The sequence below is a fragment of the Macaca fascicularis genome, chromosome 14 (assembly GCF_037993035.2).
Source record: "Macaca fascicularis isolate 582-1 chromosome 14, T2T-MFA8v1.1".
NCBI lineage: Eukaryota > Metazoa > Chordata > Mammalia > Primates > Cercopithecidae > Macaca > Macaca fascicularis.
The window spans coordinates 8,605,339-8,629,343 of record NC_088388.1 but is presented as its reverse complement, the minus strand read 5'-3'; the positions used below and the strand labels follow the sequence as shown (position 1 = coordinate 8,629,343).

Sequence of the window (24,005 nt, the reverse complement as noted above, 5' to 3'; positions counted from 1 at the left end):
GCAGCCCCAAACCACTTCCCTCTAGGTGCCTCAGTTTCCCCATCTATAAAATGTGAGTGATAACTCCCACCCAAGAGGCTGTGGGGTGAGGCAGCCTGGCTAATTAAACCCAAGATGAAAGAGGGCAGGATGAGAGCAGCCCTGGGGAGGGGAGGCAGCCTGCAGTAGGAGCCAGTCTGGTTTCCCTGTCTGAGCCCAGAGGGTGCTGGTAACTGCACATCCCCGGCCCTCACCACCCTCACGGTGAGGCAGGAATGATTATTAAACCCCTCGCAGAGTTGAGGAGACAGGCTTCCAAGGGTCAGGAGGCCTGACACTGGCTCTATCCCCGGCTCAGCCTCTGACAGCGTGGCCTCTGCACACCTCCTGCCTGAGTGTTGGCTCCTTGAGGCTGAGGGTCTGGAGGGAGGCAACCCACTTGTGGTCTCCAATGCTGCAATGGACGAATCTGCATGGACTTACTGAGGCTCACAGCACTCAAGTACCGAGGGTGGGTACCAGATGAGGAAAGGGAAGCCCACAGAGGTGCGGTCACTCAGTCACAGAGCCCCTCAGAGGTGGAGCCTCGACTTTCACAAACAGCCCCTTGTTGCATCTGACCTGGTCCTCCCCCTACACCAGATACCCTTGGCCCTCTTGGGTGTCCAGGTCCCTGGGTGGGCCCTGTTCTCACCTGTCTGTTCCCCTATGGGCGGGTGGTGCTGGCTCTGTCCCTGGCAAAGCCAAGCATGGAGCTGAGCTCAGACTGTCATCAGACTCACCCTCGACAGCAACATGCCAGCCGAGGGCCCAGGTGTGGGCCACTGCCGGATGCTGAGCTGGGAATTCCCCACTCCATGCCCTGTCTCATTTCTCCTCCTGCTGAGTTTCTGTCCTCCCCATGCAGCCCAGTTATGGGCAGACACTAGACACAAGGCTTAGAAAAGGGAAAGTTAGTTTCCCAAGGGTTCTGAGCCTCAGTTTTCTCATCTGTAAAATCGGGCTACAACAAACACACCCTCGCGGGCCTGGCTGCTGGAGATACAGGAAGGCTTAGGAAAGAACGAGTCGATAGGCAAAGTCATGGAGATAGAGCAGATAGTGGGTGCTGGGCCACGGAGAGGGGAGACACAGTGACAGCTAATGAGTACAGGGTTTTCTTTGGGGCGATGAAAATGTTCTGAGATTTAGTGGTGCTGGTTGTACAGCTCTGTGAGGTTACTAAAAACCAGTGAATTGTACATTTTATAAAAGGGTGAATTTGATGGTATATGAATTCTATCTAAATAAAGCTATTTAAAATGGCATTTAAAAAGGGGTCCCACGCCAGACCAGCAGAGGCACAAAAAGTAAAAATAAAAAGGGGCCGGGCACGGTGGCGCAAGCCTGTAATCCCAGCACTTTGGGAGGCCGAGACGGGTGGATCACGAGGTCAGGAGATCGAGACCATCCTGGCTAACACGGAGAAACCCCGTCTCTACTAAAAAATACAAAAAACTAGCCGGGCGAGGTGGCGGGCGCCTGTAGTCCCAGCTACTCAGGAGGCTGAGGCAGGAGGATCACTTGAGCCCAGTAATTCAAGATTGCACCACTGTGCTCCAGCCCAGGTGACCTAGTGAGACCCCAACTCTTAAAATTATTTTAAAAATAAAAAAATTGAGCTAACATTTAAAAATTAAGTCAGTTTCACTTACAAATCTGGACTTCTGGCTTCTCTTGGAAAATGGAAAGCTGTGGCCATGTGAGGTTTGTGCACCTGAATGACAGGATTGTGGCTGCCTTTCAGATAGGCACATTCTCTCCAGTTCCCACCCACTCTGTTCTCCCCCTGACCACCAGGGTCAGTTGTCTTTTGTCACTGAATTTGTAGTATTGTCTTCCTGTATCTGTGTCTCTACCAAAAGTTGGACTGTGAAAGGTGAATGGGTCACGGGAATCAAGAAAAGAGGATATTCATTCATTCAACAAACATTTATTGATAACCCACTTTGTGCCAGGCACAGCTGGGGATATAGCAGTAGACAACACTGCCTCCCACCTTGGGCCCCATTCCACACCCTGTAACCACACCTTGTGCAGGGAGGGGTTCCCTTGGCCGGCTTCACTTTATTTACCCAGTGTCCTGTCCTTCTGGACACTGGAGTTGCTCCCCTGATGGGGAAGACTGCACCTTGTGTCTAGGGACATCTGTGAAGACTTCACCATAGTATCCACCGAGCACCCACTGTGTACCAGACCATCAGGGGGTGGCACAACAAAACTGCTCAATCAATACTTGTTGAACGAATGAACTAACTGCACCTCTCTCCTGGACAGAGAGTGGTTTAAGGTTGTTTCTCCTGGATTCATCTCAAAAGATAGGCACATACCAGGTGTTCACTTAATGTCAGTTGAACTCAAAGGTCTGGCTGGGATCAGAGTGGAGGTCACAGCCCTTGGAAAGGCAGGGGAAGAGGCAAACGCGAACGCCCCATCCCTGCCCTTAAGTAGGTCAGCGAGTGAGGGAAGCCCAGCCAACCCCAAAGTGTCACGATGGGATGGGAGCGTGGGCTTCATGGAGGCCTCTGAGGAGCGGGGGCATCCCTCCACATGGGCCTGGGGCCTGAGGAGAGTATGAAGAGTGGCTGGGGGCGCGGGTCCCAGGCTGAACCTCAGCCCAGGGCAGGCCGTGGGTAGGAAGCTCTCCGCGGTGGCCGTAGCAGGTCAAAGGCGGCTGGGCCTTTCCCGGTCTGAGGTCCCCAGCCCTCCGCACTCCACCAGCCTGGCTGCACCTGAAATCCACCCATTTGGGACAAGGAGAGTTTTTGAGGGTGCATAAGTCCCAGTGGCCAAGACGTGGGGGTCTGTCGGGCTCTCGGCGCACTCCGCGCAGTTGAAGCCACTTCCTCCGTGAAGGCTTCAGGGCAGAACGCGGGTTCTCTGCCGGGTACTCGGTCGCGCGGTCCGCGCCTCCCCACACACCGGCCGGGGACGCTCCTGCGGCCCTGCGTGCCTTTTCGCACGAAGCCGGCGCCCAGCAAACACCCACCGGCTGAGCCACGAGTTGCTCAGCCAGGCCTTTGGGATCCCACGCCGCCTGGGCCCAGGCCCGGTTCAACAAGTGCGGACCGGGCCGCCCGTTCCCGCCCGGCGGCTTCGCGCCTCCCCAGGAGCCTCGGGCGCGCCGGGTTGGGCCGGCCCCAGTTGGACGAGTTTCGTGTCATCACCCGCGGAGCGTGCCAGCGCCGGTGCAAATAACGTTGCCCCCTCCCTCCCTGCTCTGCTCCCTCCGAAACCCCTGTTTGCAAACGCCGGTACGCCTGGCTGGGAGGTCCCGCTGGAGCCGGGCCCGCTGGGCAGCCAGGGGCAGAGTGCCCGACGCCCGCCCCCCGCCCTGCCCGGCCGCCCCGCCCGGGCCGCGAGGCCACCTCACCCGCAGCGGAATGGAAACCGGTTCGACAGGTAACAAATAGGTGGGTTGTCACCGTTATTTCCCAACGCATGCGCCGTCGCTCCCCAGGCCACTCCAAGCTAATTAGATCAGATCACCGCCCCCCACCCCCCCGCCCCAGCCACCAACACACACCGCCGCGAGCCAATAAAGCGTCAACCCGTCCGTCCGACTCGCACTTTAAGACTTCCCGAGCGGCCGCGGGGACGCCAGTCGAGCCGGGAGACGCTTACCTGCCGCTTCCCGGTGCACCTGGCCTCAAGGGACCTCGTTTGCAGGGAAGACGGCGACACTCTGCGGAGTTGGAACCGGCGCGCGCCGTCCGGGCTCGGACCTTCCCCGGAACGTAGGGGCGCCTTAGCGACTCCTTCCCTGCTGTGCCCCGTTCCCGGCGTTCAGCCCGGCCCCGCAAAGGTGGGACGGTTCCCGGCTTCAGTTACGGAAGCGGCCCGTGTCCAGCGACGAGGGTTCGAAAATGCCCCGCGCGTTCCTGGTGAAGAAGCCGTGCGTCTCCACGTGCAAGAGGAACTGGAGCGAGCTCCCAGACGAGGAGCGCGGCGAGATCTACGTGCCAGGTGAGGCAGCCGCCCTCCGGCCTGGGACGCCCGCCACGGCGTCGAGGCTGCGGGCGGGCGCAGGTAGGTCCGCGGAGCCGGACGGCAGGCGCGGTGTGGGCTCCGGGGCTGAATGCGGCCGCGGCCCAGGCTGGGTGGGCCCGCGGCTCCCGACCCGGGGCACAGGGGGCGGGGGCGGGGCCGGCGGAAGAGCGCCGGTGGGGGCGGGGGCTGCATGGTGGAAGCGGAGCCGCTCCCAGAGTATAGGGGGCGCGGAACCGCTTACCCCCACCCCCTGAACCGCGGCACAGAGGAGGCAGTGGGGTGTGTCACCGCTCAGGCGACCCTCGGCTCCGACCTCGTAAATCCAGAAAACCGGGATTTGCATGAGGCGGGAGGAGGGCACTGGAGCGATGCCACTTTGGGGGGCGGGGAGCGAGCTGGAGTTTCGGCCGAGATTTGTGTTAAAAGACTCTGAGCTCCAGCCGCTCGCACAGGTCCTTCCTCCTCCCCGACAACACTGGTGGCCGGGTCGGAGTGAGGGTCGAGCCGGTGGAGGGTGTGGGCCCCCAAATTTTCGTGGGGCTCCGGCTCCTGGTCCCGCGCAGTGCGCCGAGACGGTAGGGCAGGCGCCCGCTGCGCCCCTCTTGCCCTTAAAGCAGAGGTGGGATCGGGTCTCACGTCTGTTAGAAACGCACTTCCTTCACCTTGGCGGAGGACACAATTGCACAGAAAGCAGCTGAAGGGAGCCCACCCCACAGCGGGGGGCCAGGCCCGGGGAAGCTGGTGTACCCAGTTATTTTTGGCAAACGCCTAGACAGCGTCGACTGTGAATGAGTAACCCGAGTTGCTTCTTCCTCCAGCGGCATCTTCCCCTGAACGCCCCAAGAACACTCCTATCCCTTCTGTCCTCCCCAACCCCCAACAAAGTCTTTGGTCTGGAGAAAGCCTGCTTCCTTCCGAGCGCCCCCTCCCCAGGCCGTGGGGGCGGGGCGGGGACGCTCTGAACGCCCAGCCCAGCCCCTCCGAGGGGGGAGGGGGGAGTAATTAACCAACTGACTTTGACCCTTGATCTGCAGACTCCCTGGCACCGCCCCAGGCCTTGTAGGAAAGTGGGGAAATGAGGGCAGCAGTGAGGGGCCCTGTGAGGGCTCTTGCTCAGTTTCCCTCCTGAATCAGCTGTTGAAGACAGTGTGGTGAGGTCTTTGTGGCCTGTGGTGCTGGCAGGATGTTTCACAGCTTAACCTGATCTCAAGGGGACCCCTCTTTCACAGTTCCTTAAAACAAGGGAATGTGCCAGAAGACCCTGATAACCCCATTGGGGAAACTGAGGCAAAAAGGGACGTGAGTAGCCTTCTCACCTGTGGCAGATTAGGGTGTGGGCTCAGGATTCTGTTTATAGCTTCTTGTTTGGCCACCATCCCTGGTGAACTGGCTGGTTCTCTACCTGGGGGTTTGTGGGGGCACGCACAGGGCTGGAGCCCCCTCCCCGCTCGGCCCTCCGCCCTCACCTATGTTTGACTTGCTGCTTAGCTGCTCCTTGGAATCTGATAAACTGAACTTGGACCGTGGTAAAGGTGAGCTGAACTCCGAGCCAGGCTCAGTGTGCTGTTAATTTTTTTTTTTTTTTTTTTTGAGACAGAGTCTCGCTCTGTCGCCCGGGCTGGAGTGCAGTGGCCGGATCTCAGCTCACTGCAAGCTCCGCCTCCCGGGTTCACGCCATTCTCCTGCCTCAGCCTCCCCAGTAGCTGGGACTACAGGCGCCCACCACCGCGCCCGGCTGATTTTTTGTATTTTTTAGTAGAGACGGGGTTTCACCGTGTTAACCAGGATGGTCTCGATCTCCTGACCTTGTGATCCGCCCGTCTCGGCCTCCCAAAGTGCTGGGATTACAGGCTTGAGCCACCGTGCCCGGCCTGTGCTGTTATTTTTAGTTTTATTTCACATCCCAATCAGTAACAGATCATGTGTTGACTTTTACAAAGAACAAAGAAATTCCGTTTGTTGAAATCATTGACTTCTTTGTGTCCTAGCGATTTTCTCCACCACAGTTCTAGTGGCCACAGTGGAAGTGGCAGGGGAGACTTATGCCCCAGGGGCTGTCCCATCAGGTGCAGGGGAGGGCCTCTGGGTGGTCCGGGCCACCGGCTGCCACTGTCCAGGTGAGGGAGACCTGCCGGCTTCTCTGTAGGCTCCTCCAGGATGTGTGACGGGAGTCCAATCTCAAGGATGAAGAGAGAATTTGTCCTCATCTCTCTGGCAAGGAGAGAATCCTGTGGGTCAAGTAAAGGGTAGAAAGTAGAGAACTTAATTTTACCTCTGAAAGCCATGTGGCCCACTGAAGAGTTTTCCCAGAGTTTTTGGCAATGAGAAAGGGAGTGTCCGCAGTCCACGCTCGGGTGCCTCAGATGGCTGGAGAGTGGGGGTGTGTTTTGTGCTGGCCTGTCCCCTGGCGGGGCCATTCCATCACCAGCCAACCATGACCCCAGAGCCAGCTGGGCACGTTTCCGTTCGCCTCACAGATTCCTGGAACGTTGTGACCAGCTAAGCGTTGACCCTATTTCCAGTGGAGGGCCCAGGAACGTGGGAGTGTTTGAGTTCTGACCTTGCTGCCAGGTTCCTCTGAGACCCTCAAAGCCTCCCAGAGACCACCTGGAAGGGGAAGGTTTTACTGGCCAGAGGTGCTGGGCCCCAGCCCGACAGCACTGATTCCAGGGCCCGAGTTTGACAATCACATCAGCCTCTCTCACCTAGGTAGAGTTCTAGAGCTTCTCACTCCCAGGGCAGAATCTTGCCCCTGGGAAGAGGTGAAGACAGCTCCATGCATGCGCCCTGGAGACTCGAAAGGATTACTGGCTAGGAAGCCACCTTGAGCCACCGCCCCCCCCACAACTGCCCTCCCCTCGCCTTCCTTTATTATGTCAATATTGACTTGGAGTGACAGGGAGTAATGCCTGGTTCCTTGAGGATAAACCCAGGCACCTGTACCCAGGGGGTAAATTCTGCCTCCTGGACTGACCAGGGAAGGGCTCCAGGAACAGGGTTGAAGCTGGTTCTCCCAACCCCCCAGCAGAGCCCCACCCCCTGCTGAGTGAAATCTCCAGGTCAGAAGGCACCTGAGGACAGACTGGAAGCTGGAGTCAAGGAGCATCCCAGGGCCTCTTCCAGGCTTCCCAGCCTCCCCTCTGTCACTGGGCTGGCCACGATCTGCTCTGCCACTAGCCTGGTGGACACTCGAGCTCAGGGAGGCCAGCAAGCTGGGCGGTGGGACACTGGAGCTTCCTTCAAGGAATGCGGCCCAGCCTGGCTCTACCGCTAGGTAGTGTGGGCACTTGGGCAGGTCTCTTTCCAGCTGGTCAGGAAGGCTGAGAGTGAGCTTTGGGGCCCGAGGATGCGTCGGGGGTGAGGATGGGGAGAGCTCCAGCCTCCGATGGGATGGTTACCCTGTAGTGGTTCCTTGGCCGTGTTTGGCAGCGAAGGAGATGTTTGCTGTGCTTGCCAGGGAGTGGGGCTGGGAGAGCGGACAGCCACACAGTGGATAGAGACAGAGGAGCAGGATGGGCCTGGGCAGCCAGCTAGCTGAGACTCCTACCTGTCCGCCGGGATCCTGTCACCCAGGCTGCTAGGCTGTCTGTGCTGAGCTTGGGTGTCCTGAGGCGGAAACCTGGCAGAGGATTTGTCCTGGAAAGAACAGGTGAGGGCAAGTCCTTTGGCCGCAGGGAGGATGGCGAGGGAAGCTGGCCATGGGTGAAGTCGGGGCTCCTTTGTATCATCGGCCATTTCAGCAAGTCCTGGATGGAGTCCCACAGGGACACTGGGCCTGTGCCAGGCTGGGTGGGGGCTGCCACAGGAAGCACTGCCCCCACTGTTCTGGGCGGGCACCCTGGCAGGAGGTCCAAGGCACAGTTTTAACTTCTTTGTGGATACCCAGTGAAAAGTGGTTGGGAAAGAGGGAAAATATACTGTCTGAAGGAACTTCTGGAAGTTCACAGTGGGAACAGAAAGAGCAGAGACTGGCCCATGCGTTTCTGGGCTGGCCTGCCTCTGGCTGGTGCTGGGTCCTTTTGGATGATTTGCTAGCTGACCTACAGGGAACAGAGGAGATGGGCACGGGGGCACCAGCCCTTCCTGATAAGGATGTAAGGCTGCTGAAAAGCAGCTGCACTGTGCTGACATGCTGTCTCACCTTCAGAACTGGGCTGACCCCCATGTTCCGGGGCAGCACCCATGTGGTCAGCGGGGCCCAGGAGGGGGTCATCCTTGCATCTGCTTCATTTGCTCTCTCCAGACAGCCAGGGACAGGCCTCATGCCCAACATCTGGGCCAACAGCTTTCCATCCAAGAGATGGAGGACTTACAGAGGCTAAGGCAGGAGACAGGCCTCGATGGGCAACTGCCCTGGACACGGTTCCTTGGTGTCCGTGCCTCTGCTCTGGGCCTGGCCCTAAACATTGTCCAGGTAGAGGCAAGTTGGGCTAGCAGGAGGGGACCCATAAGCCCCCAGGCAGTAGGAAGAGGGCCAGGCTAGTTTGGCCTTGCCATACTCCACAGCTGTGGGTGGGTGATGAGTGGTCACAGCGCCACCGCCTTGCCGGAAACATCTAATTAGGGACAGAGAGCACCACAAGCAGGGCCCAACCAGTTCTGCTTCCTGCCTCCTGCCACTCAGCGACACTCAGTGCCAGGTGGCACGCCAGTGCGCACTCCCTGTGCGTGTGGCCACAGGAGGGACATGCTCATGGGGGTGGCAGGGAGACAGGTTTGGCAGGGTGGGTGGGATGAGGCAAACATCCCCACCCTGGCGGCGGGTGGCCGCCCGTCCAGCCTCCTCTGCCCCTCCCTCACGGTGGAGGTGGACCAGAGAGCCAAAGCAGGCAGGCCCACTCTCTCTGGCCCCGGTCTCCCAGCACCAGCTCGGCCAGGTTTGTGTGGAACAGCAGAGGCGGGCAAAGGACACAGGTCTACCTCCCAAATGCATGGATCTCAGGACCCTGACCATGAGCCTTCCCTCTGGTGGAGGAGAACAGCCCAGAGCAGCCACCGTTGTGGGCTCAGCCCGTCCCTCATCTGCTGTCTCCTGCTGTGGTGCGGCTGGGGGACCTCGCTCACACCATCCAGTACTGACAGGCAGAGGAGGGTAGGGGTTCCTGTTTGTCTCCACCTGGATTGAGAAATGGAAAATGTCATCCAGCTTTGAATTCTCAGCCAAGGTCTCCAATAGCTGGTGAGCCTGCATGAGAAGCTTACCATCGCCCCTGCCCACCCCCAGCCAGACAGCTCCTGTGGCAGGGGAACAAGCCGGGGTAGACAGCCAGACCCCGACACTCAGGCTCAGAGAGAGGTGCAATGCCAGCCCAGAGGCCAGGCCTGGGCCAGGCGCTGGTGAATCAACCCTAGGAATGAGGTGGCCCATTAAAGGCCCCCGGACAGACGGACGCCAGTGCCTGCAGGACGGGTTCTGGGCGGCGGCGGGCGCATTCTTCTCTCTCAGACCTTTGTTGTGTTTTGAGGGGGCGAGGGCTGGGGCCTCTCCCGAAACTTCAGCACTGTCAAACGCACCCTTGCTCCACAACCACATTCCTCTGCTTCCCCCACGTCCCTGTCCTCTGGGAGAAGAGGTGAGGGCAGCAGCCCTCCTGCCTGGGCCCTTGCCCGTTCTCTGCCTCGCCGACTGCGGGGCGGCAGGGTGCACAGGGCCATGCTCCTGCTTCTGCAATCCCACATCAGCCTCCCTCAGAAGCTCACTCATCCTGTAGGTCATAGGCCCCTGGTGATTTTTCCTTCTGAAGCTTGGAGGATGTCCTTAGCTTACGGGTTTCAAGTACTGAGCTCAGGCTCTTTGGAAGAAAAATATTAAGTTGAAAAATTTGCCCCAGCTCTGTTGGCTTTGAGAATTGTCTCTCTGTGTCCCTCAAGAGTGCTCTCTTTCTGGTCGTCTGTAGTCAGCACCGGGCTTAGGGTCTGAAGCCAAGCCTCCCTGGCCCGCTCTGTGTGAGGTGCCTGCCGTGGGGCGTGGCTGCATCCAAGGGCTGCCAGGTATCGGTGCTGCCGCTGCTGAGGGAGCCCAGCCCGACATGCCCCAGCGAGCGGTCCTGCCGAGGGGGAGGGTTGCATAAGCCTGGGCAGGCCGCCGAGACTGTTAGGCTGCATCCACCTGCAGCTCCCTGACCTCCTCCCTGTTCCACCCACCTGGCCTGTTTCCCCGCAGAGCTGGGACCAGCTGGGAGTGGAGAGCCTGGAGCCCTGGGCTACAACAGCAGGGACCGGCCTGCTGGGGTGGGGGTGGGAGGCAGGGCTAGGACCACCCACACCCCCAAGACCAGCAGCCAAATCTGTCGGAGGAGAGGCCTGGAGCGGCCCAGACCACCGGGGACCATTCTGATGCAGCTCCAAGAGCTGTCCCTGGGCAGAAGGTCTCCACTGGCTCATGTTCAAAGCCAGGGTGCAGGAAGGGGGTTCGGCCACAGAGGGCTCTGGCTCCCAGTGCCCTTTGTCCCTGTAGGAGAGTGGATGAGGCCTGGAATTCAGAGGGACTGGCCCAGGTGGGGCAGGCAGACAACTCCAGAGGGATAATTGGCAGGGCAATTCGGTCCTCCCAGTTCCGCTAAGACACAAATTACTCAGCGGGCAGTGGCGCTTGGCTGGCATCACCTGCAATTACCTTAATAGGGCAGGAGGGCGGTACAGAAGTGGTGGTCGGGGCAGCCCCGCTCTGCCACACGTCTGCGATGGGAGGGACGGAGTCTCCAGGTTCCAGCCATCTCATGGATAGGGAAGCTTCCAGAAACCCCGCTGGATCCTCTCTTCTCTACCAAGCCCCTCACCTGTGTGTTCTCTCCCCAGTCAGCCTGGGCTTCTGCCCACCACAACCCTACCGGGAGCCGGAGCCCTCTGTGGCCGAACCCCCTTCCTGCCCCCTGGCTTTGAACATGAGCCTTCGAGACTCTAGCTACAGTGTGGCCCCTGGGCCCTGTGTGGTGGCCCAGCTGCCCTCTGAAGACATGGGACCCTTGACAGACCCCCAGAGCAGAGACCATGGCTTCCTGCGTACCAAGATGAAGGTAATGCCACTCACGCTGTCTCTGAGGGCCAGGGGCGTGCGTGTAGACCTGTGTCCAGCTCGTAAGACATGGCACAAATGAGATGTAGGCAGAGACTGACCTGGGACCTGGGCCAAGGTTTCGCCAGAGGAGTGCCGATCTCCGGGCAGATGGCACAGAGCTGTGGCCTCTGGGAGGTGGGCACCACCCTCCTCAGGGGCACTGGGGGCTGGCATCCACGTCTTCCCAGTCTGCCAGCCTGTGGCCCCGACTTCTGGAGGTCTGTCAGCAATGCTGTCCTCACCCACAGGTGACCCTTGGGGACAGTCCCAGTGGAGATCTGTTCACCTGCCACATCTGCCAGAAGGCCTTCACTTACCAGCGCATGCTGAACCGCCACATGAAGTGTCACAACGACGTCAAGAGGCACCTCTGCACGTACTGCGGGAAGGGCTTCAATGACACTTTCGACCTCAAGAGACACGTCCGAACTCACACTGGTAAGCAGAAGCCCATGGCTGGGAGAAGCACGCCAGATCCACCCGGCTGCGGCCGTGCGGGAAAAGCCCAGCACCCCCGCTCTCCCTCGGTGACGGGCAGCCTGGGAGGGCATCCCGGAGCTCAGGGCCCAAGTCCTCCTGAGCTCATCAGTTAGGAGTTTTGATTTGAGAGTCACTCGGGAAATTGGTGTTGGACAGGCCCCCGTCCATCCCTTGGCCCGAGAGGCAGGGGTCCTGTCCTTTCTGTGTCCAGAAGCAGCTGACAGCCTCCCAAGTCCCTGCCAGGTCTCTGATGCTGGCCCCTGTCCTCCCCGCAGGCGTGCGGCCCTACAAGTGCAGCCTGTGTGACAAGGCCTTCACGCAGCGCTGCTCTCTGGAGTCTCACCTCAAGAAGATCCACGGCGTGCAGCAGAAGTATGCGTACAAGGAGCGGCGGGCCAAGCTGTACGTGTGTGAGGAGTGTGGCTGCACATCTGAGAGCCAGGAGGGCCACGTCCTGCACCTGAAGGAGCACCACCCTGACAGCCCACTGCTGCGCAAGACCTCCAAGAAGGTGGCCGTGGCACTACAGAACACTGTCACTTCCTTGCTGCAGGGCAGCCCCCACCTGTGAGTAGCTCGAGCCCTGGGGGTGCTCCCAGAGGCCCTGAGAGGGTCCAGGGTTGCCTCCCAGCTGCCTGGCCAGCCCACCCTCCTGCGACCTCTCACCCGAACACCAGTGATCAGGACTGGAGCCCCCGTGCCTTGGTCTCCCTTCTGGGCACACGTGCTCACTCAGGCCCAGCAATGACCTCTGCTCATTTTTGCATTTTTGACTTATGGTCTGAGGCTGCTCTGAGCCTGGGAAGATGTGCCTATGTCTGGAGAAGGGATGAGGCCAAGGCTGCCTTCAATTAGAAGCAGCCACCCACAGAGATAGGCACTGTGTGCCTGGCAGCAGGACTTCCTACCCAGAGGAAATTCGAGCTAGGATCCCACTGCCCCCGCCTCTCAGCACAGGGCAGGGGCTGCAGGTCCCCAGTGGACAGCAGAGTCAAAAGCACTGGCAAAGGGCACCTCTGCAAACAACCGCGGTGGGGGCTGGCAGCGAACCCCCCACCTGGCAGGGCTTCCTCTAATGCTCAGGGTTCTGGAGGGCTCTGTCCTTCCGGCAAGGAGAGGCACACATGTGTGCCCAGCCATGTGTGTGTGCGTGTGCTTGTGTGTATGCACTGCTCTGTGTGCACGTGCATGTGCACGCACAGGAAGCCTTTCCACATATCACCTCATTTCTAAGAAATAAACTGCAAGGTGCCAAGAAGGTTTTATTTCCTTTTTTTTTTTAAAGATGACAAATGTACAGATGTTAATATATTTTTGGTGCCAATGGCGATGTTTTTAAGAGCGGGACGGAGCTGGCTTTTCTCCATTCCCATGCGCTTCTATTTATCCTGGACATTTCAAACCTCCTCTGTGCCTTGGCTCTGGGCAGGGGCTGCCCCAGCCCACCCCCATTCTTTGTACGTGCTGAGATAGTCACTGGAAGATCTTCCTCCAGCGGTGCCCTGGATGGCTGCTCCTGCAAACAGCACGTGGCATCTTCTGCTCTTCCCTCCAGGCTCTGCCCTGCACATCCTGTCAAGGCAAGCCCCAGTGACCTGGAGAGCTGGCCTGATGCTGAGGGTGTGGCCTTCTGGGGCTTTAAGGGGCAGCAGGTGGGACGAATGACGATGTCCATCCACTACCTGAAGCACTAGGACACTCTTGCAGGGCCAGGCTGGAAGGCCGGCCCTTTTCTTGGTTGAGTCAAAAGCCCTAGCACAGTGGCAAAAAATGGGACAGAATGACGACCAGCACCTCAGAAACTTCCAGAGGAAGGAGAGGATTTGATGGCTATCAAATTGTATCTGTTGCCTTTTTTCTGACTTTTTCACCTGGCCAGGCTGGCGTTTGGAGTGCCTGTGGGGAGAGCCATCCTGGCTGGCTGGCTGGCTGGCTGGCTGGCTGGCTGGCTCCCTTGCTGCAGCTGGGAAAGGGATTCTGGGTATAAAGGGGTGTGTGTCTTGTGGGCCAAACGGAAAGACAGGCAGGGGTCAGAGCCAGCCTGCCAGAGGCAAAGGCAAAAGTGGTCCCCAGAACACAGCCAGCGGGGCAGCCCCTTAAAGCCAAACCCCACCCGAAGCAGAACCACTTTGGCCTCCCCTGCCCAAAATGGGTAGTGTCTACACCTCCCTGGGCTCAGGCTCAAGCCCAGCCCTGGGCTGACCTAAGAGGAAAGCGCCTTCCTGGACTGCCCTCTGAAATGTGTATAGATTGATTCTAAAAACTCTTGTTTCACTTGACTTTAGAGTGTCTGGGGAGCTGCCATATTCTGAAAGTTACATAGCACACAATAATGTTATCTGGAAGCTCTGTTTTTGTTTACATTTCTGTATCCCTGGGTTGACTGCCAATCCGAGGCCGTCATGAAGCTCTGTGTTGTCTGTTTTATTTTATAACCTTCCTCTCAACTATTAAAATTAGAGATCTAATGTTTTCTGTGTTTTGGATGTTTTTGTCTTATGGGTCCCTTTTTCCCCATGCAGAGAAGTAATCGAAACGATTGACGCATTCTTATCCAAACCTTTCCTCGTTTCGGTCACCGGGGGCGCCCTGGTCAAGACAAGAGCCTGGCCCAGATAGCTTAAGTGACCTGCCCAGGGCCTTGGACAGTCACTGCCTGCTGAGTCCTGGTTCAGCATTCACTGCTCTCGGCAGTGGCAGCAGCGGGGTCCCCTGGGCTCCGTCCATCTGCCTCATACCACCCTGCATCCTGACTGGTGGCCTCTGCCAGGCTGAGACCACCAGGCTTTATGTAGTCACCCAGGGATCCAGTCTTGGCCTACCAGGAACCCCCCCCAGGGTTAGACCACAGGAGGAGCCACAGTCCCAAAAAGAGGGTGCAAAGCTCACATCACTTGCGGTCAGACACTTAGGGACAGCCACACTCTGTGTCCACACACCTAGGGACGGCCACACCTCTGCCCACGCACCTAGGGACAGCCACACTCTGCATCCAGGCACCTAGGGACAGCCACGCTCTGCATCCACACACCTAGGAATGGCCACACCTGTGTCCATGCACCTAGGGACGGCCACACCTATGTCCATGCACCAAGGGACGGCCACACCTGTGTCCATGCACCTAGGGACAGCCACACCTGTGTCCATGCACCAAAGGATGGCCACACCTATGTCCAGGCACCTAGGGACGGCCGCACCTGCACAGCACTTGTGCTGTGCCAGGCACACTCAGAAGTGTGTTACGTGTATTGGCTCACTTGACTCAACTCGCTTCGGAGGCAGGTTCTGTGACCACCCCCACCCTGGTAGAGTGAATTTGGGCAGCTGACACAGTGTCTCACGACTGATCAGCAGTGGAGCTAGGATGCTACCCGCCCGGCCTGGCCCAGGGTCTGCTCAGTAACGCTGCTCATGCTATGGATGGAGAAAGCAGGAGGGGACGTAGGGTCCCTCTAGGAAATTCAAACTAGGAGGAAATCTGGAGCTTGCCTGGCTTTCCCTGTCGCTTACCATGATTGCTCTGGGAGACTGATCTCTTTGGGGCCCCTGGTCCCTGAGTCCCAATTTGTGCTTTTCCACCATGGCCTGGCCAGATGGATAAGAAAGCTACAGGCCTGGGACACTGGTCTTGTTCCAGGAGGCGTGAGAAGGGTTGGTACCAGGCGCTGTGAGGTGAGGGAAGACACCCTTTTCCAAGGCTCCCTGTAGTCAGCCCACAGGACTAAAAAGGGCCCTAACCCATCTTCTGTCTCTAAATAGCTGGGCATGAAGGATTTATCTTATCTAGAGAGAACTCTCTGTGAAAGGCCAACTAAATCCCATTTCCTATCCCAAGACATGCAGCCCCGTTGTTGGGAGCCCAGGGGACTGCCCGCCACATGAACTTCAGGAGGCAGCACATGCCTCCAGGAAGCCGGGGCAGTGGAGGGGTGGAAGAGGCTCACTCTGAGCCTCTGCACTTCCTCCCACGCCTCAGATGAGCTCAGGTGGGTGCTGTGCCCTGTGTCACCCAGACGAACTCTTCCCTAGCAGGGCGGGGCCAGTCACATTTCCGGCCCAGAATATTCTCCAGGCTCTGTTGGATGGTGGCTGTGAGGGAAACGAGACGTGTACAGGGCTCTGCTGACTGGGAAAAAGAGAGGAGATTAACCCAGAACAAATGGTGTGGCCAAACTACAAACACTATGGAACCCAAAAGCAGTCTTTTGCATCAGAAAGAACAAAGGCTTCTTGGAAGAGGTGGGTCTGCAGCTGGGCTGGAAGAGCAGGAGGATGTGAGTAGAACAGAGGAGGAGGTGTTTCAGGGAAGGAAAGTGGGCTCAGACACCAGGGGAGAGGAGTGAAGCCAGGAGCGGGATGGAAGGCGTCCCTGTTTCCACTAAAGCCGATGCCTCTTCATTCAGCCAGTCACACCGTAGGCATTTTTTGAGTCCTGCCTAGGTGCCAGCGAGAACTGGTAACTATACAAGATTCTGAGACACAGGAGAGCTGGGGGATGTAGCCAGACGGCCTTATCAAGGATGAACGGAGAGTCCTATTTTTATACCTAAAAACAAAACAACCAAGTGCAGGGTGGGAAAAACAACAGTAAGTGCCATTAAGATTTATATTCTGGCCCGGTGCGGTGGCTCAAGCCTGTAATCCCAGCACTTTGGGAGGCCGAGACGGGTGGATCACGAGGTCAGGAGATCGAGACCATCCTGGCTAATGCGGTGAAACCCCGTCTCTACTAAAAAATACAAAAAACTAGCCGGGTGAGTTGGCGGGCGCCTGTAATCCCAGCTACTCGGGAGGCTGAGGCAGGAGAATGGCGTAAACCCGGGAGGCGGAGCTTGCAGTGAGCTGAGATCCGGCCACTGCACTCCAGCGTGGGCGACAGAGCCAGACTCCATCTCAAAAAAAAAAAAAAAAAGATTTATATTCTATCTTGGAATATTTTCCAATATATATATTTTTTGAGATGGAGTTTCACTCATGTCGCCCAGGCTGGAGTGCAGTGGCGTGATCTCAACTTACTCCAACCTCTGGCTCCCAGGGTTCAAGTTACTCTCCTGTCTCAGCCTCCCGAGTAGCAGGGATTACAGGCACCCACCACCACACCCGATTAATTTTTTGTATTTTTAGTAGAGACAGGGTTTCACCATGTTCGCCAGGCTGGTCTCGAACTCCTGACCTCAGGTAATCCACCCATCTTGGCCTCCCAAAGTGCTGGGATTACAGGTGTGAGCCACTGTTCCCCGCTCCATTTTTTTAATAGTGAATATATATTATTTTTACAATCAGAACAAAAAGTTATAAAACAATTTAGGTTTTTTTCAGTGACTTGAAGTTCAACAGGTCAACAGGAAAATGGGGAAGTCCCTTCCCCCACCACCCAAAAAAGAGCTAATGATGGCTGAGAGTGGTGGCTCACAGCTGTAATCCCAAAACTCTCGGAAGCCAAGGCAGGAGGATCGCTTGAGCCCAGGAGTTAGAGGCAAGCCTGGGCAACATAGGGAGCTCCTGTCTCTACAAAAAAAAAAAAATTACAATTAGGCGGGGTGTGGTGGCTCATGCCTGTAATCCCAGCACTTTGGGAGGCTGAGGCGGGTGGATCTCCTGAGGTCAGGAGTTCCAGACCAGCCTGGCCAACATGGCAAAACCCTGTCTCTACGAAAAATACAGAAATCTGCCGGGCATGGTGGCACACTCCTGTAATCCCAGCTACTCAGGAGGCTGAGGCAGGAGAATCGCTTGAACCTGGAGACAGAGGTTGCAGTGAGCTGAGATCGAGCCACTGCACTCTAGTCAGGATGACAGAGCAAGACTCTGTCTCCAAAAAAAAAAAAAAAAAAAAGCTGGGCATGGTAGCATGTTCCTCTAGTCTCAGCTACTCCCAGGGCTAAGGTGGGAAAATCGCTTGAGCCTGGGTGGTCAAGACTGCAGTAAACCGAGATTGCACCACTGCATTCCAGCCTGGGTGACAGAGCGAGACCCTATCTCCCAGAAAAAAAGAAGAGCTAATGTGATTTTGGACAATATCAGAAGTGTGGCACCAACAGCCAAGGCTGCCTCCCTCTGCTTGGTCAGGCACCCATCAGTGGTGCAGGGGAAGAGCAGGGCCTCACATTAGGAGCCTGGTCTGAGCCTAGCCCCTCTGTCACTGTCTGCGCGATCCCGGGCGAGTGACCACCTCTGTTTCCTCATCTATAAAATGAGGTGGGCTCCTAAATCCAAAAGTTCCAGTTCCTCTCTACTCTAAAGACTCCATAAAAACCTTTTTTTTTTTTTTTTTTTTTGAGACAGAGTCTCACTCGCTCTTGTCACCCAGGCTGGAATGCAATGGCACAATCTCGGCTCACTGCAACCTCTGCCTCCCAGGTTCAAGCGATTCTCCTGCCTCAGCCTCCTGAGTAGCTGGGATTATAGGCTCCCGCCACCATGCCCAGCTAATTTTTGTACTTTTAGTAGAGATGGGGTTTTGTTATGTTGGCCAGGGTGGTCTCGAACTCCTGACCTCAGGTGATCTGCCCGCCTTGGCCTCCCAAAGTGCTGGGATTACAGGCATGAGCCACCATGCCGGGCCTCATAAAAACTCTTGAAGGCACTTGCTGGCAAACTGGCAGAGGTGAGAAGGCTAAAGGCTGGGAGGTTGCCCTGCAGGAGGGTCCAAGGGCGGGGAGGCCAAGAGAGCGGTGCAGGCAGTGGGAGACTCTTCCAAGCGCCCCAAGCCCCAGCTGCTGGGAAAGGCTGCAGGGCTGCTGGCCTGGCTGGGGGTCATGTGCTGGGACTCACTAAAGGGACCTAATTCTGGCGCTGCAGGTGGGACACAGCCACAAAATCCTCTATGGTCAAAGTACGCTGGCCGTGACTTCCAGGCCTGCTCATCAGATCCAAGAAGGTAGAGCTAGGGAGAAAACGCTGGTGAGCCGAGTGGGATGGAAAAAACAGCTGAGCGGACAGCAAGACCTGCAGCAAGGCGGCTCCCTGAGCTGAACCTGGATTCGCTGTGGGCAGGGGCTCCCCTCTCACCCTCTCACTGTTCTCTGGGTCCACTCCCTCGGGCGATGGCAGCCACCTGACCCAGGATGTCCCACTCTTTTCACAGCCAAAGCTCTCCTCCTGAGCTCTGGAGTCTCTTTGGCTCCTGCTCTCCCACCTTAGGCTCCAGGGCCTGGCTCCTTCAGTCCCTGCAACCAACCAGTCAGCTCCCAGTTCACCACCCTCCCCCAACACCCCAGCTCTCCCCTGCGGAGGTGGCATGGGGACAGCGGGGGCGGCAGGCAGGCTGCATGTGGGGGCTCAGGCACCTCACCCCTGTGGCGCCCATGCTGGGGGTAGGTTGACTCAAGTGTGGAGATCGGGGTCTTGGGCAAGGCCGCTCCCTTGTAACTTAGATCTTCCAGGTTCTGTTTCCTGATTGTAAGAGCTGGGTATCAGTGCCTGATTTCCTCCATTCCTCACTTTCTGTCTCTCTGTGAAATGATTCCATATAGTCCTACTTTGATCAATCTTTTAAAATAGAATAAAGGCCAGGCATGGTGGCTCACACCTGTAATCCCAGCCTTTTGGGAGGCCAAGGCGGGCAGATCATGAGGTCAGGAGATCCAGACCATCCTGGCTAACATGGTGAAACTGCGTATCTACTAAAAATACAAAAAAAAATTGGTCGGGCACAGTGGCTCACGCCTGTAATCTCAGCACTTTGGGAGGCCAAGGCGGGCGGATTATGAGGTCAGGAGATTGAGACCATCCTGGCTAACATGGTGAAACCCTGTCTCTACTAAAAAAAATACAAAAAAATAGCCAGGCGTGGTGGTGGGCGCCTGTAGTCCCAGCTACTCGGGAGGCTGAGGCAGGAGAATGGTGTGAACCTGGGAGGCAGAGCTTGCAGTGAGCCAAGATCGCGCCACTGCACTCCAGCCTGGGCAACAGAGCAAGATTCCGTCTCAAAAAAACAAAAACAAAAACAAAAAAAATTAGCCAGGCGTGGTGGCACGTGCCTGTAGTCCCAGCTACTCGGGAGGGTGAGGTAGGAGAATCACTTGAACCCAGGAAGCAGAGGTTGTAGTAAGCCGAGATCGCGCCACTGCACTCCAGTCTGGGTGACAGAGCAAGACTCTGTCTCAAAAAATAAAATAAATAAATAAAAATAAAATAAAACAGAGTAAAACACAAAGAAAACAGGTCATTTAAAATGTGCTCAGAGGCCGCGTGCAGTGGCTCACGCTTGTAATCCCAGCACTTTGGGAGGCGGAGGCGGAAGGATCACCTGAGATCAGGGGTTCAAGACCAGCCTGGCCAACATGGTGAAACCCCGTCTCTATTAAAAACACAAAAATTAGCCAGGCATGGTGGCATGCACCTGTAATCCCAGCTACTCGGGAGGCTGAGGCAGAGAATCGCTTAAACCCCGGAGGCGGAGGTGCAGTGAGCCGAGATTGTGCCACCACATTCCAGCCTGGGCAACAGTGTGAGACTCCGTCTCAAAAAAGAAAAAAAAAAAAAAGACCAAGAGTTCTTGGGGCAAGATTTGGCTTTGGGGGCAGAAGTAAATAGTCCTGTAATAGCAGCTAATCATGACTTGCACTACCTGAGCTCCTACTACGCGTCAGGCCGAAGCCGCTGACATCACCTCTAGTCCCCAAAACAACCCTAGAAGGTAGCTATTATTGCTGCTATTTTTAGGCAAAAAAACTGAGGCTCAGGGAAATTAACGATCTTGCTCAAGGTCATATGGTGAGCAAGTGATGAAGCTGGGCTCTGACCTGACGCCTGCTAGACTCTAAAGTTTGGGCTCTTGTCTCTCAGGTCCTCAAGTGCTTATGAAACTCCTTCCCATTCAGTTCTTCATTTTGTCTCCAAACACTCAGTCTCTGCACCCACTCTGTGCCAGGGGCAGTGCTCAGGTTTTGAGGATGCCTAAGATGACCTCTGTCCAGAAGGTCACCTTCGAGTGGGGGAAACAAACACGGCCCAGTCCAGGCAGCGGAAGAGGAGGGTAAGAAGTGCAGGCTGGAGGGGGCCAGGTTGCCCCAGGATGCAGAGACTCCACCACCACAGACTCCACCCTCCAGCAGGAATCTCTTAAGCTCCCGAATGTACACCCCATGTCAAGAGAGTTGAGAAAAGACAAAGGAAGAAGAAATACTAACCTGGGTGGGCACCTACCTGCCATCTGTCTGGCATACTGCACATGGCATCTCATTTAATCTTCCAGCAACCCTGAGAGGCTGGCACTGTTACTGTCACTGTCACTTTCTAGACAAGGGCAGTCAAACCTAAAGAAGTTAAGAAACAGCCATGGTCAGCCCACGTTCCCTGCAGAGCAGAGTGTCCCGGCAGCCTGGGCTTTCTCTAGAGCATGCCACTGTCTTCCCAAGAATGTGTGGAAGTAGAAGGAAAGAGAGTGGGGACACCCCGAAGCCCGACTGCAGGGAACTAAACCCAAGACCCGGAGGGAGACCACAGGTGCCCAGGGCTGGCCCCGCCACACCCTGCCAGGTGTGTTTGCTCCTGCTAATGTCTCAGCCATAGCTGTCTCTTAAATGTCCCAGACCTGGAGGAAGGGTGAGACGGAAGTGCAGGAAGGAAGATGCTGGGGGATCCGGAGTGAGCGAGGACATTCCAAACCCACAGGAGCTCTGGAAGGAACTCCCAACGTCCGCCCCCGCCATGCCCTAACTCCTCCCTGCAGTTCCAATTTTCCAAAGTAATGATCTTGGTGGGTAAGAAACTCATCCTGTCCTCACCGCCTCGGCCTTGGCAGGGCTAGTCCAGCCAGCTCCCTCCACCTCTTCCCCTTGAGGACTCCAGGCAGGTAACAGGCCTGAGCGCCTCCCTCCCCAGGCACAGCGGACAGACGGACAGACGAGACCAGGACTGGAAGGACTTGCGTCCCTGTCACCAGTCGCACAAATGAAGCTGCCAGCGATAATAACAGGGCAAGGGCGCGCTCACCAGCTCTCAGGCCTTGCTAGAGCATGGGCCCTGGAGGAGTGGGGTTCCCTGCGTGCCAGACTGGTGCCTCCTGCCCTCCCCAACCAGTGCACTCTCCTCTGACTCAAACACCCCCTAGGCGTTTGCTCCCCTTCACTCCCTTCCTGGGAGTTCTAAGAGGTTCCTGCCAGGGTTCTCTGAAGCCTTGAGTAGGGACCTCTGTGGGGCCACCACAGCCCTCAGGCCACAGCCCTGTAAGGGAGGCGGTGGGTGCTGGAGTCAGGGCAGAGGGGCTGCTGAGAGCTGCCCTGGCTAAGTTTCGTGCCCAGGTGAGGAGGAAGCATTCCCTAAGGAAGCCAGGAGCCCTCTAAGAAGTTTGATTTGCTTGGGGTTTGAAATTTCAGCCTTAATATAAAGAGTTCCTACATATCTGTAAGAAAAATAAAATGCGGCCGGGCGTAGTGGCTCACACTTGTAATCCCAGCACTTTGGGAGGCCAAGGAGGGTGGATCACCCGAGGTCGGGAGAACATGGAGAAACCCCGTCTCTACTAAAACTACAAAAAATTAGCTGAGCGTGGTGGCACATGCCTGTAATCCCAGCTATTCGGGAGGCCGAGGCAGCAGAATTGCCTTAACCCGGGAGGCAGAGGTTACGGAGAGCCAAGATCGCACCATTGTACTCCAGCCTGGGCAACGAGAGCGAAACTCCATCTAAGAAAGAAAGAAAAGAAAGAAAAAGGAAGGAATGAAGGAAGGAAGGTAGGTAGGGAGGGAGGGAGGGAGGGGGAAGGCAGGCAGGCAGAAAGGCAGGAGGGAGGGAGGCAGGCATGGTGGCTCACGCCTGTAATCCCAGCACTTTGGTAGGCAGAGGCAGGCAGATCACTTGAGCCCAGGAGTTCGAGACCAGCATGGCTAACAAGGCAAAACCCTGTCTCTACTAAAAAAAAACCCACAAAAAATTAGCCGGGTGTGGTGGTGTGCACCTCTAATCCCAGCTACTCAGGAGGTTAAGGCACAAGAATTGCTTGAACCCAAGAGGTGCATGTTGCAGTGAGCCAAGATTGCACCACTGCACTCCACCCTGGGAAATAGAGCAAGACTCCATCTCAAAAAATAAAAAAAAAAAAAGAAAAAAAAAAAAGAAAATGTGTACCATGGGAAGCTGGCAAACAGTATGGATTAACTATTCATAAAAGAGCTTCAAATGATAACAATTATATGAAAAAAGTTTTGGGAGGCTGAGACGGGCGGATCACGAGGTCAGGAGATCGAGACCATCCTGGGTAACATGGTGAAACCCCGTCTCTACTAATAAAATAAAATAAAATAATAAAAAAAACTAGCCGGGTGAGGTGGCAGGCGCCTGTAGTCCCAGCTACTCGGGAGGCTGAGGCAGGAGAATGGCGTAAACCCAGGAAGCGGAACTTGCAGCGAGCCGAGATCCGACCACTGCACTCCAGCCTGGGTGACAGAGCAAGACTCCGTCTCAAAAAAAAAAAAAAAGAAAAAGAAAAAAAGAAAAAATTCAACTTCATTCATAATCCAAGGAATAAAAATGAAAATTAGGTATGTTTTACCTATAAACAAGTCTATCAAGGCCCAGTGTCATGGCTCACACTTGTAATCCTAGCACTTCGGGAGGCTGAGGCAGGCAGATTGCTTGAGGCCAGGAATTCAAGACCAACCTGGCCAACATGGTGAGACCTCCATCTCTTTAAAAAAAAAAGAGCGCAGTGGGTCACACCTGTAATCCAGCACTTTGGGAGGCCGAGGCAGGCAGATCACCAGGTCAGGAGTTCGAGACCACCCTGACCAACATGGTGAAACCCCATCTCTACTAAAAATACAAAAACTAGCCAGGTGTAGTGGCATGGGCCTATAATCCCAGGTACTCAGGAGGCTGAGGCAGGAAAATCGCTTGAACCCGGGAGGCAGAGGTTGCAGTGATTCAAGATCATGCCATTGCATTCCACCTAGGCAACAGAGCTAGAGACTGTCTCAAAAAAAAAAAAAAAAAAAAAAAAAAAACCAAAAAAAAGCCTATCATAAAACTAGTTTTAATATTGAAAAAGTAGAAACAATCTAAATATTTAACCTGAGTACATTAAAAATTATAATGAAATAAGCTGGGATTATAGGCATGAGCCACTGCGCCAGGCCAAGAGATCGGTCTTACATAAAAATCAAGGGTTCTGCCCGGGTGTGGTGGCTCACGCCTGTAATCCCAGCACTCTGGGAGGGCGAGGCAGGCGGATCACTTGAGGTCAAGAGTTCAAGATCAGCCTGGCGAACATGGTGAAACCCTCTCTCTACCAAAAAATACAAAAAAATTAGCTGGGCGTGGTTGTGTGCTCCTGTAGTCCCAGCTACTTGGGAAACTGAGGCACAAGAATCACTTGAACCTGGGAGACAGAGGTTGCAGTGAGCTGAGATCACACCACTGCACCCTAGCCTGGGCAACAGAGTGAGACCCTGTCTCAAAAAAACAAACAAAAAAAACTATAATGAAATATGTGTAGCTCTTAAATATGATGACATAA

The 24,005-nt window shown here is 56.1% G+C and overlaps 2 protein-coding genes and 1 long non-coding RNA gene across 8 annotated transcripts in view; 1 reads left to right on the top strand and 2 right to left on the bottom strand.

Moving 5' to 3' along the window:
• Window positions 1–1,935: 1,935 nt before the first annotated feature.
• On the bottom strand, window positions 1,936–4,116 carry LOC141408431 (uncharacterized). The gene is made up of 2 exons (XR_012423079.1): window positions 3,643–4,116; window positions 1,936–2,750 (listed from the first exon to the last, which is right to left on the bottom strand). It is a non-coding gene; the product is annotated as an uncharacterized lncRNA (long non-coding RNA).
• OVOL1 (ovo like transcriptional repressor 1) lies at window positions 3,621–14,013 on the top strand. Of its 3 annotated transcripts, none has more exons than XM_005577238.4 (4): window positions 3,621–3,984; window positions 10,807–11,024; window positions 11,314–11,503; window positions 11,821–14,013. In XM_005577238.4, exons 1-4 carry the CDS (start codon window positions 3,885–3,887, stop codon window positions 12,114–12,116), a joined length of 804 nt encoding a protein of 267 aa, XP_005577295.1. In that variant the 5' UTR covers window positions 3,621–3,884; the 3' UTR covers window positions 12,117–14,013. The 3 variants fall into 3 exon arrangements, with proteins under 3 accessions (XP_005577295.1, XP_005577294.1, XP_073869282.1); XM_005577237.4 differs by having other exon boundaries at window positions 3,621–4,047; XM_074013181.1 differs by lacking the exon at window positions 3,621–3,984 and adding an exon at window positions 7,084–7,657.
• LOC102121656 (uncharacterized) overlaps window positions 5,964–24,005 on the bottom strand; it is a 48,568-nt gene continuing 30,526 nt past the window's right edge. For 2 of the 4 annotated variants that reach the window (XR_012423075.1, XR_012423077.1), the window contains exons 2-4: window positions 22,054–22,176; window positions 20,696–20,805; window positions 12,795–16,091 (exon numbers count right to left, since the gene is read on the bottom strand). The gene's annotated coding sequence lies outside the window, so the exon portion shown is untranslated. Of the gene's footprint in view, window positions 6,237–12,794; window positions 16,092–18,821; window positions 18,941–20,695; window positions 20,806–22,053; window positions 22,177–24,005 lie in introns of those variants that run through there. The other 2 variants (XM_065527935.2, XR_012423076.1) reach the window with 2 other exon arrangements.

What these genes read in the sequence shown, in the direction of transcription:
- OVOL1 (XM_005577237.4), top strand. Translation starts at nt 3,885, where the DNA reads ATGCCCCGCGCGTTCCTGGTGAAGAAGCCGTGCGTCTCCACGTGCAAG. An exon ending in TCCTGCGTACCAAGATGAAG is followed by an intron (nt 11,025 to 11,313) that starts GTAATGCCACTC and finishes CCTCACCCACAG; the next exon opens with GTGACCCTTGGGGACAGTCC. An exon ending in ACACGTCCGAACTCACACTG is followed by an intron (nt 11,504 to 11,820) that starts GTAAGCAGAAGC and finishes TCCTCCCCGCAG; the next exon opens with GCGTGCGGCCCTACAAGTGC.